The sequence below is a fragment of the Diuraphis noxia genome, unplaced genomic scaffold (genome assembly GCF_037042655.1).
Source record: "Diuraphis noxia isolate RWA-SAM2 unplaced genomic scaffold, SU_Dnox_SAM2 contig0001, whole genome shotgun sequence".
Lineage (NCBI taxonomy): Eukaryota > Metazoa > Arthropoda > Insecta > Hemiptera > Aphididae > Diuraphis > Diuraphis noxia.
The window spans coordinates 63,535,638-63,548,423 of record NW_028301711.1 but is presented as its reverse complement, the minus strand read 5'-3'; the positions used below and the strand labels follow the sequence as shown (position 1 = coordinate 63,548,423).

Sequence of the window (12,786 nt, the reverse complement as noted above, 5' to 3'; positions counted from 1 at the left end):
TAATATTATTGTTAACAAGTCTTATATATATATTATAGGTAATATAGCCTTTATCGTATATATTAAGTCTCATAATTATATAATTTTATTATGTTGCTATACTAAGCTGATTGGTAACAATTAATAAATAAAATATGATTTTAACTTATTTAGTTAAATTAATTATATTCTTTGTTCTTTATCCTGTAAATAATTAAATGTTAATTGTATTACCTATATGATGTATGTGATTTTAATCATCAGTATTTATTTTAAGTAGTTTAAGAACATGTAATCGTCATTAATAACTTAATTATTAATTATTAATCATACAGTATTTGTGTGTTTTTAATCAATAATATTAATCGAAGCAATATGTTTATTTATTATTTATGATTTTTCCATATTATAGTTATTAGTCTATTGCATATTATAATTTAATGTAATCCTGTCTGAATATTACTGTGCATGTAAATCTGTGCTATACTTATAAGAAAAAAAATAAAAGTAAATATAATTGTTTGTCTTTCACCATGGGATAACAAAAATGTACAAATGTATTGTTACAAACACAACACTATAAATGCAATTATTATTTTTAAGTTTGTACTTGTTTGTATGATAATACTATTGTAAATAATCTATATATTATATTATAGACAATATAGCCTTAATCATGTATATGATGTCTTAATATTATATAATTTTATTAATTTGCTATACTTCTAAAAGCTGATTGGTGTTAATTTATAAATTCAAACATGATTTTTAACCTGTTTAGTTAAATATATTATTTTAATAAAATCTATTCTTTATTCTTTAATTATTATTGTAAGTACACCATAAGTAAAAAATATTATTTTAATATTTGTCTGATTTCTATTCATAATAATCATTTGAATTTTATCAATAATATTATTTAAATCATTCAATAATTTTTACTATATTAATAAATTACATTGTTGTGAATAATATTCTTTTGTAATTTTTTTTTTATCCTGTAATTTTTGTGAAATATTTAATTATTAAATATTTATTGAATATTAGTTATTTGTCTCCAGTTTATTACAATTATTTTAATTTTGGTAAAATAAATTGTTTAAAAACCGAGTAAATGGATATCGCTCTGCTATACAGTGTTTACTAAAGAGTTACCATGACGGATGGTATTAAAATTTGAATTCAATGATATAACATAATTGTACCTATATGAAATACGATTCAATTTGTCTCTCTTGTTTAATTCTTTTATATTATACTAATTATATACTGCTATAATTAAAAAAAAAAAATGTTTGTACGTATAAAATAAATTCCAAATTAATCATATCAGAGTCATTATGATCGGTTTTACTCAGTCATTTCTAGTATAATATTATAATAGTTATTAAAAATTACTAATCAGTCATTAACAACATTAATCATTAAAATTAAAGTAAAAATTGTGCTCTAGAAATTTTAAGTACCTACGAATAACATTATTAAATTACATTAATATAGTTAAAATTGTTATTCTTGGTTATTTAATATACAATATCATCAAAATTTGAACTTAAAATATCTACTTATAAAAAGGTTTTATACATTATTAACATCTAAATAATTTATAAATTTTCAATTAAATAAATTTCGTTAATTACTATAATGAAATAATTAATTAAGTAAACTTAACATGAAACGCTCATATAAAAAAAGTGCAATGTATTTTTAATATATTCAACTGTTCTTATATCAAGCGGTTCCGTGTATTAATTTTTCAAGTTTTTAGTCTTTTTTTTATTGACTTTTGTTGAATAAAAAGGAAAATTTCAATTGTCTACGATTAACTTAAGATTGACTTCTCCAATGCACACAGTTTGAATATTAAGAATCACATAATTAGATCTCCTTAAGTTCAATTGATGATTATTAGTGTCACACCAATCCTTAGTTGAATCAAGACAAATTCTTTTCTTTAAAAAATTCATCATAATTTTTAAAGTTTAAAGTAAAACTTTATCATCTGGCAACAAAAAATATAAGCGTTTAGGTTTAAGTTTAAAAGTCCATGAATATAAACGATAAATAATATTGTGCCTAGAACAGTACCTTGAGGCACCATATTCGAGTTAGGCCAACGAATCTAGGGATCCGCCGATTCTGGAAATGACGGCGAGGATGGCTGGAGACAACTTTTGCAGCAAACACTCTTTCAGAGCAGCGTTTCCAATGCCTTCGGGAAAAATACTACGCATATCCCGAAGTATCTGAGTTAGGCGACGGTTATACCTATATGCTACAAGATCGTACGAAACCGCGTCGCTTGAGGGACGATAAATTACGAAATAAGGCGATTATTTTAATTCCATCATACAGAACGTTCTCACTCAATAAATCCGAAACTGTTCGAATCTCATACTCATCTAATGCCCTGAGCACGTGGTTAACTTTTGTAAGGTCTGATTTAATTCGATAGAATTGACAAATCACTTCAGCAAGGACGAACCACTGATGCATGTAGAACGTCGCCAAAAACCAGGAAGACGGAAGTGCTCGATCGCGGGAGATAGATGATGTAAGAACAGAAACAAATACAAGCGCTGGTCATGAACATTCAGATCGGGGAATAGGTTTGACCGAGTGTTTTCTAGCGTACATATGTCCAGCAAATTATCTATATTGTATTTCGTTACTTAATTAGGGGCAAATTTCAAATGAGTAGCGAAAAAAGGTTAGGAAGAGTCACCGTTTAGATGTATCTATGCACAACAGCCAACACTCCGTTTAAAACACGTTTTAGTATGTATCAAGGCTGACCAAGTATAACGACTGTTCGTTTAAGAAACTTTAAATGAAGAAAAATAATATGACGAAAAGTCGATCAATAAAACCCAATTCATGAATAACAATCACAATAGTAATGTGGAGCCGTGGAGGTGAACGTTGCCGTGAAGGGAGGTGACGAACGAAAGAAAGGGATCAAGGAGACAAGGACGTGCGGCGTTCGCCGTGCCAGTGGTTGGACGGATGAAGTTAGGGACGTTTCGTTGAGTCAACCGACGATGACAACATCCTCCCATAACAACAATGTCACAAAATACGAAGAGAATAAATTACCCACATTATGCATTGCTGGGAGACGACACACAGATTTAACCAAGTTATATTCAAGTCAGGTGTTGCCGTGTTGGCGTACGTGGTCAAACTGATTCGGACAGAGACCAATGAGAGCACCGTATTCATTTTTCTATTGAGTTATGCGAAATATACAGCCTGTATGGTGATTATAAACTTCAGTCCGTAAATCACTAAACGTATATATTGTACAATTCTCGTAGCCGCCATTGTTCTGCGTGTTGTACTGTATAATTTCACGTGTTTTGCTTTGGTATTCTTGTGGTCGATCGTGTTAAACGTAAAGCTAGTTTAGCCATATCGTAGTCGTTACTTAATGTATGCCGTAACTTTATGAAGATTGCCAGATTATGCTCGTATGACGGTCAGGTCAAAGATCACTGAATCTACAGATATTTTGTTGCTAATTTTCGTCGTTCAAAAGATAAACACAGGTACTTATTATATCATGGTATATATATTATTATTTATTTATTTATTTGGCGGTTGACTGTTGCAACGGATTGGACGAAAAAATCGTAACACCCAAGTTTTCTTTGATTTTATAATGATTAATAAATGTAAAACATTTTTACATGGGTTTACAGTACCTAGGGCACCTAATTAAAAATTATTATTATCTTTTGTTCCATAGTGTTAAAAATTACAATTTTTATTATTGTACAAAAGATATTAACTTAATAAGTCCTTAACATAAAAGTGTGATCAGAGCAATACATTCTATAGTATCTTTCATGTAAAATTTGGAACAATTAATTGATGATATACTTATAAATAAAGTTTTAACCTGAAAATTTTAATCTAAAGTTAAGTCAAACTATAAAATTCGCCGGTTTTTGTTAGCTATTTATTTAATATTTCCCTTTTTAGTTTTTTCCAACCACAAGGTCAATCATCTGTATAGTATTTGTCACACATATATATATAATATAAGGGTATTAAAAACCCATAAACTGAATTACATTGTAGATAATGGTGTTGTATTGGTATGGTACAATATGCATAATAAATAGTTAGGTAATAAAAATGTAGATTTTTATCTTTAAACAATTAATATTATATACATCTACTTTTACAGATTAACAAAATGTGGGTAGAAATGAAAACATATTCAATACAAAATGGAGAAGATATTGATGCAATATTATTGGATAATATGGATGAATCAAGCAACGCTTTTGAATTATGTAAAAATAATATCCGAACATATAACACAAACACTATAGATGGTAAGGATCAAATTTTGATCAAAGCAATCCTAACTCCACTACAAATTCAAAAAACAAACTCATCAAAAACATTATTAAAAAAAAACAATAAAATGTATCTAGTAAGTTGTACAAACATCAAAAATGAAAACGATGAATATTTCAGTTCAATAATAGATAATTTATATGAAAATGATAGAATATTTATATTCAACGGAGTTGTAATCAAACAGTTTACTGCTTCCAATCCTAACTTATTAACCGTTTTAGTTGAACCACAACACAACACTTCAGTCATCTTATTTAAATCTAATAATTCATTAGCATCGATTCCAATAATTGTAAAAAATCTTTCCCTATTAACTGGTTCTGGTGATTATTCGATTTTTGGGAAAATACAAAATATTATAAAATGTGGTGAAGTGTTTATGGCTTTGACATTACTAAGTTGCGATAAATCGATGATAAAAACTCTCAAATATTCTAATTTTTTTAGTGCTGAAGACAATCAAACAGCATCTTTGTTGAAATTTAATTTTTTTTCAGAGACTGTTGACATATTAGTTATAACTCCAAGTAATGATTTTACTTCATTGTCACTTAATCAACAAATATGTTTAAATAACGTAAAAGTGAAAAATGTAAAAGATACAGGAATATTTTTACTCTTTGTTAATGGTTATAGTGAAAATATAAAAACTATTCCAGTGGGAATTGGTTGTAACAATTCTCTTAGACCACCTACAAGAAATTTTCCAATATCAGATGAATTAAAACCAGAAGTTTGTCACTGTAAATTCAAAAAATTATCAACTGATCTTCAATTGGTTTTAAAACATAGTATTCAGGATCCAAGTAGAAAAATAATGAAAACCTCACCAAACGCCTCCTCTTTTGATTCATTTAGTTTCTTTAAAATTCAACCAAACTTATTTAACATAGAAACTCATCAGTCAAACGTTTTTCAATTTCAATTTAATATCGAAACAAATACTGTACGGGTTATAAACAATTGCAGACTTATTTATAGTGAGCCAAACCTATTTGATGACAATGAAATTGTAAGTGGATACTGCATAAAATGCTCAGCATTTGTTCAAAAAGGTTTCCTCGTGGAAACTATTGAATCTTCTAATGTTGTCTATAATTGTCCTGAATGCTCTAGTATTGTACATCTAACATTTTTTTTCATAATGCATTTTTTGTACCAACATGATGAATCAAAAGTTATACAAGTATGCTGTTTTGGTAAAAGAGCTGAACGTATTATCAAAAGAATATCAAAAAAACACATAAAACTCGAAAAATATTTATCACACCCAAAATATAGGCATCAAGTTAAAAGTTCCTTGAAATCACTTATAAGAAACAAAACTAAAGTAAACGTAAAAGTTTATTCACCACCAGTCAATAACATAAACATACTAAGCAATATGTTTATTTATTAATTATGATTTTTCCATATTATAGTTATTAGTCTATTACATATTATAATTTAATGTAAGTATGTCTGAATATTACTGTGCATGTATGTTTACATACTTCTAGGATTAAATACTATATACAATACAAACACTGAACATTAAACTAAACTATTACTTTTTCTTTGTACTTGTTTATATTATAATATTATTGTTAACAAGTCTTATATATATATTATAGGTAATATAGCCTTTATCGTATATATTAAGTCTCATAATTATATAATTTTATTATGTTGCTATACTAAGCTGATTGGTAACAATTAATAAATAAAATATGATTTTAACTTATTTAGTTAAATTAATTATATTCTTTGTTCTTTATCCTGTAAATAATTAAATGTTAATTGTATTACCTATATGATGTATGTGATTTTAATCATCAGTATTTATTTTAAGTAGTTTAAGAACATGTAATCGTCATTAATAACTTAATTATTAATTATTAATCATACAGTATTTGTGTGTTTTTAATCAATAATATTAATCGAAGCAATATGTTTATTTATTATTTATGATTTTTCCATATTATAGTTATTAGTCTATTGCATATTATAATTTAATGTAATCCTGTCTGAATATTACTGTGCATGTAAATCTGTGCTATACTTATAAGAAAAAAAATAAAAGTAAATATAATTGTTTGTCTTTCACCATGGGATAACAAAAATGTACAAATGTATTGTTACAAACACAACACTATAAATGCAATTATTATTTTTAAGTTTGTACTTGTTTGTATGATAATACTATTGTAAATAATCTATATATTATATTATAGACAATATAGCCTTAATCATGTATATGATGTCTTAATATTATATAATTTTATTAATTTGCTATACTTCTAAAAGCTGATTGGTGTTAATTTATAAATTCAAACATGATTTTTAACCTGTTTAGTTAAATATATTATTTTAATAAAATCTATTCTTTATTCTTTAATTATTATTGTAAGTACACCATAAGTAAAAAATATTATTTTAATATTTGTCTGATTTCTATTCATAATAATCATTTGAATTTTATCAATAATATTATTTAAATCATTCAATAATTTTTACTATATTAATAAATTACATTGTTGTGAATAATATTCTTTTGTAATTTTTTTTTTATCCTGTAATTTTTGTGAAATATTTAATTATTAAATATTTATTGAATATTAGTTATTTGTCTCCAGTTTATTACAATTATTTTAATTTTGGTAAAATAAATTGTTTAAAAACCGAGTAAATGGATATCGCTCTGCTATACAGTGTTTACTAAAGAGTTACCATGACGGATGGTATTAAAATTTGAATTCAATGATATAACATAATTGTACCTATATGAAATACGATTCAATTTGTCTCTCTTGTTTAATTCTTTTATATTATACTAATTATATACTGCTATAATTAAAAAAAAAAAATGTTTGTACGTATAAAATAAATTCCAAATTAATCATATCAGAGTCATTATGATCGGTTTTACTCAGTCATTTCTAGTATAATATTATAATAGTTATTAAAAATTACTAATCAGTCATTAACAACATTAATCATTAAAATTAAAGTAAAAATTGTGCTCTAGAAATTTTAAGTACCTACGAATAACATTATTAAATTACATTAATATAGTTAAAATTGTTATTCTTGGTTATTTAATATACAATATCATCAAAATTTGAACTTAAAATATCTACTTATAAAAAGGTTTTATACATTATTAACATCTAAATAATTTATAAATTTTCAATTAAATAAATTTCGTTAATTACTATAATGAAATAATTAATTAAGTAAACTTAACATGAAACGCTCATATAAAAAAAGTGCAATGTATTTTTAATATATTCAACTGTTCTTATATCAAGCGGTTCCGTGTATTAATTTTTCAAGTTTTTAGTCTTTTTTTTATTGACTTTTGTTGAATAAAAAGGAAAATTTCAATTGTCTACGATTAACTTAAGATTGACTTCTCCAATGCACACAGTTTGAATATTAAGAATCACATAATTAGATCTCCTTAAGTTCAATTGATGATTATTAGTGTCACACCAATCCTTAGTTGAATCAAGACAAATTCTTTTCTTTAAAAAATTCATCATAATTTTTAAAGTTTAAAGTAAAACTTTATCATCTGGCAACAAAAAATATAAGCGTTTAGGTTTAAGTTTAAAAGTCCATGAATATAAACGATAAATAATATTGTGCCTAGAACAGTACCTTGAGGCACCATATTCGAGTTAGGCCAACGAATCTAGGGATCCGCCGATTCTGGAAATGACGGCGAGGATGGCTGGAGACAACTTTTGCAGCAAACACTCTTTCAGAGCAGCGTTTCCAATGCCTTCGGGAAAAATACTACGCATATCCCGAAGTATCTGAGTTAGGCGACGGTTATACCTATATGCTACAAGATCGTACGAAACCGCGTCGCTTGAGGGACGATAAATTACGAAATAAGGCGATTATTTTAATTCCATCATACAGAACGTTCTCACTCAATAAATCCGAAACTGTTCGAATCTCATACTCATCTAATGCCCTGAGCACGTGGTTAACTTTTGTAAGGTCTGATTTAATTCGATAGAATTGACAAATCACTTCAGCAAGGACGAACCACTGATGCATGTAGAACGTCGCCAAAAACCAGGAAGACGGAAGTGCTCGATCGCGGGAGATAGATGATGTAAGAACAGAAACAAATACAAGCGCTGGTCATGAACATTCAGATCGGGGAATAGATTTGACCGAGTGTTTTCTAGCGTACATATGTCCAGCAAATTATCTATATTGTATTTCGTTACTTAATTAGGGGCAAATTTCAAATGAGTAGCGAAAAAAGGTTAGGAAGAGTCACCGTTTAGATGTATCTATGCACAACAGCCAACACTCCGTTTAAAACACGTTTTAGTATGTATCAAGGCTGACCAAGTATAACGACTGTTCGTTTAAGAAACTTTAAATGAAGAAAAATAATATGACGAAAAGTCGATCAATAAAACCCAATTCATGAATAACAATCACAATAGTAATGTGGAGCCGTGGAGGTGAACGTTGCCGTGAAGGGAGGTGACGAACGAAAGAAAGGGATCAAGGAGACAAGGACGTGCGGCGTTCGCCGTGCCAGTGGTTGGACGGATGAAGTTAGGGACGTTTCGTTGAGTCAACCGACGATGACAACATCCTCCCATAACAACAATGTCACAAAATACGAAGAGAATAAATTACCCACATTATGCATTGCTGGGAGACGACACACAGATTTAACCAAGTTATATTCAAGTCAGGTGTTGCCGTGTTGGCGTACGTGGTCAAACTGATTCGGACAGAGACCAATGAGAGCACCGTATTCATTTTTCTATTGAGTTATGCGAAATATACAGCCTGTATGGTGATTATAAACTTCAGTCCGTAAATCACTAAACGTATATATTGTACAATTCTCGTAGCCGCCATTGTTCTGCGTGTTGTACTGTATAATTTCACGTGTTTTGCTTTGGTATTCTTGTGGTCGATCGTGTTAAACGTAAAGCTAGTTTAGCCATATCGTAGTCGTTACTTAATGTATGCCGTAACTTTATGAAGATTGCCAGATTATGCTCGTATGACGGTCAGGTCAAAGATCACTGAATCTACAGATATTTTGTTGCTAATTTTCGTCGTTCAAAAGATAAACACAGGTACTTATTATATCATGGTATATATATTATTATTTATTTATTTATTTGGCGGTTGACTGTTGCAACGGATTGGACGAAAAAATCGTAACACCCAAGTTTTCTTTGATTTTATAATGATTAATAAATGTAAAACATTTTTACATGGGTTTACAGTACCTAGGGCACCTAATTAAAAATTATTATTATCTTTTGTTCCATAGTGTTAAAAATTACAATTTTTATTATTGTACAAAAGATATTAACTTAATAAGTCCTTAACATAAAAGTGTGATCAGAGCAATACATTCTATAGTATCTTTCATGTAAAATTTGGAACAATTAATTGATGATATACTTATAAATAAAGTTTTAACCTGAAAATTTTAATCTAAAGTTAAGTCAAACTATAAAATTCGCCGGTTTTTGTTAGCTATTTATTTAATATTTCCCTTTTTAGTTTTTTCCAACCACAAGGTCAATCATCTGTATAGTATTTGTCACACATATATATATATAATATAAGGGTATTAAAAACCCATAAACTGAATTACATTGTAGATAATGGTGTTGTATTGGTATGGTACAATATGCATAATAAATAGTTAGGTAATAAAAATGTAGATTTTTATCTTTAAACAATTAATATTATATACATCTACTTTTACAGATTAACAAAATGTGGGTAGAAATGAAAACATATTCAATACAAAATGGAGAAGATATTGATGCAATATTATTGGATAATATGGATGAATCAAGCAACGCTTTTGAATTATGTAAAAATAATATCCGAACATATAACACAAACACTATAGATGGTAAGGATCAAATTTTGATCAAAGCAATCCTAACTCCACTACAAATTCAAAAAACAAACTCATCAAAAACATTATTAAAAAAAAACAATAAAATGTATCTAGTAAGTTGTACAAACATCAAAAATGAAAACGATGAATATTTCAGTTCAATAATAGATAATTTATATGAAAATGATAGAATATTTATATTCAACGGAGTTGTAATCAAACAGTTTACTGCTTCCAATCCTAACTTATTAACCGTTTTAGTTGAACCACAACACAACACTTCAGTCATCTTATTTAAATCTAATAATTCATTAGCATCGATTCCAATAATTGTAAAAAATCTTTCCCTATTAACTGGTTCTGGTGATTATTCGATTTTTGGGAAAATACAAAATATTATAAAATGTGGTGAAGTGTTTATGGCTTTGACATTACTAAGTTGCGATAAATCGATGATAAAAACTCTCAAATATTCTAATTTTTTTAGTGCTGAAGACAATCAAACAGCATCTTTGTTGAAATTTAATTTTTTTTCAGAGACTGTTGACATATTAGTTATAACTCCAAGTAATGATTTTACTTCATTGTCACTTAATCAACAAATATGTTTAAATAACGTAAAAGTGAAAAATGTAAAAGATACAGGAATATTTTTACTCTTTGTTAATGGTTATAGTGAAAATATAAAAACTATTCCAGTGGGAATTGGTTGTAACAATTCTCTTAGACCACCTACAAGAAATTTTCCAATATCAGATGAATTAAAACCAGAAGTTTGTCACTGTAAATTCAAAAAATTATCAACTGATCTTCAATTGGTTTTAAAACATAGTATTCAGGATCCAAGTAGAAAAATAATGAAAACCTCACCAAACGCCTCCTCTTTTGATTCATTTAGTTTCTTTAAAATTCAACCAAACTTATTTAACATAGAAACTCATCAGTCAAACGTTTTTCAATTTCAATTTAATATCGAAACAAATACTGTACGGGTTATAAACAATTGCAGACTTATTTATAGTGAGCCAAACCTATTTGATGACAATGAAATTGTAAGTGGATACTGCATAAAATGCTCAGCATTTGTTCAAAAAGGTTTCCTCGTGGAAACTATTGAATCTTCTAATGTTGTCTATAATTGTCCTGAATGCTCTAGTATTGTACATCTAACATTTTTTTTCATAATGCATTTTTTGTACCAACATGATGAATCAAAAGTTATACAAGTATGCTGTTTTGGTAAAAGAGCTGAACGTATTATCAAAAGAATATCAAAAAAACACATAAAACTCGAAAAATATTTATCACACCCAAAATATAGGCATCAAGTTAAAAGTTCCTTGAAATCACTTATAAGAAACAAAACTAAAGTAAACGTAAAAGTTTATTCACCACCAGTCAATAACATAAACATACTAAGCAATATGTTTATTTATTAATTATGATTTTTCCATATTATAGTTATTAGTCTATTACATATTATAATTTAATGTAAGTATGTCTGAATATTACTGTGCATGTATGTTTACATACTTCTAGGATTAAATACTATATACAATACAAACACTGAACATTAAACTAAACTATTACTTTTTCTTTGTACTTGTTTATATTATAATATTATTGTTAACAAGTCTTATATATATATTATAGGTAATATAGCCTTTATCGTATATATTAAGTCTCATAATTATATAATTTTATTATGTTGCTATACTAAGCTGATTGGTAACAATTAATAAATAAAATATGATTTTAACTTATTTAGTTAAATTAATTATATTCTTTGTTCTTTATCCTGTAAATAATTAAATGTTAATTGTATTACCTATATGATGTATGTGATTTTAATCATCAGTATTTATTTTAAGTAGTTTAAGAACATGTAATCGTCATTAATAACTTAATTATTAATTATTAATCATACAGTATTTGTGTGTTTTTAATCAATAATATTAATCGAAGCAATATGTTTATTTATTATTTATGATTTTTCCATATTATAGTTATTAGTCTATTGCATATTATAATTTAATGTAATCCTGTCTGAATATTACTGTGCATGTAAATCTGTGCTATACTTATAAGAAAAAAAATAAAAGTAAATATAATTGTTTGTCTTTCACCATGGGATAACAAAAATGTACAAATGTATTGTTACAAACACAACACTATAAATGCAATTATTATTTTTAAGTTTGTACTTGTTTGTATGATAATACTATTGTAAATAATCTATATATTATATTATAGACAATATAGCCTTAATCATGTATATGATGTCTTAATATTATATAATTTTATTAATTTGCTATACTTCTAAAAGCTGATTGGTGTTAATTTATAAATTCAAACATGATTTTTAACCTGTTTAGTTAAATATATTATTTTAATAAAATCTATTCTTTATTCTTTAATTATTATTGTAAGTACACCATAAGTAAAAAATATTATTTTAATATTTGTCTGATTTCTATTCATAATAATCATTTGAATTTTATCAATAATATTATTTAAATCATTCAATAATTTTTACTATATTAATAAAT

The 12,786-nt window shown here is 26.8% G+C and overlaps 2 protein-coding genes across 2 annotated transcripts; both read left to right on the top strand.

Annotated features, from left to right (window-relative positions):
• The first annotated feature begins 4,180 nt into the window (after positions 1-4,180).
• LOC149061249 (uncharacterized) lies at positions 4,181-5,749 on the top strand. The gene has a single exon (XM_089230899.1). The coding sequence runs from the start codon at positions 4,181-4,183 to the stop codon at positions 5,747-5,749; it is 1,569 nt and encodes a 522-aa protein (XP_089087025.1).
• A 4,358-nt stretch (positions 5,750-10,107) lies between these two features.
• On the top strand, positions 10,108-11,676 carry LOC149061248 (uncharacterized). The gene has a single exon (XM_089230898.1). The coding sequence runs from the start codon at positions 10,108-10,110 to the stop codon at positions 11,674-11,676; it is 1,569 nt and encodes a 522-aa protein (XP_089087024.1).
• The last annotated feature ends 1,110 nt before the right edge of the window (positions 11,677-12,786 follow it).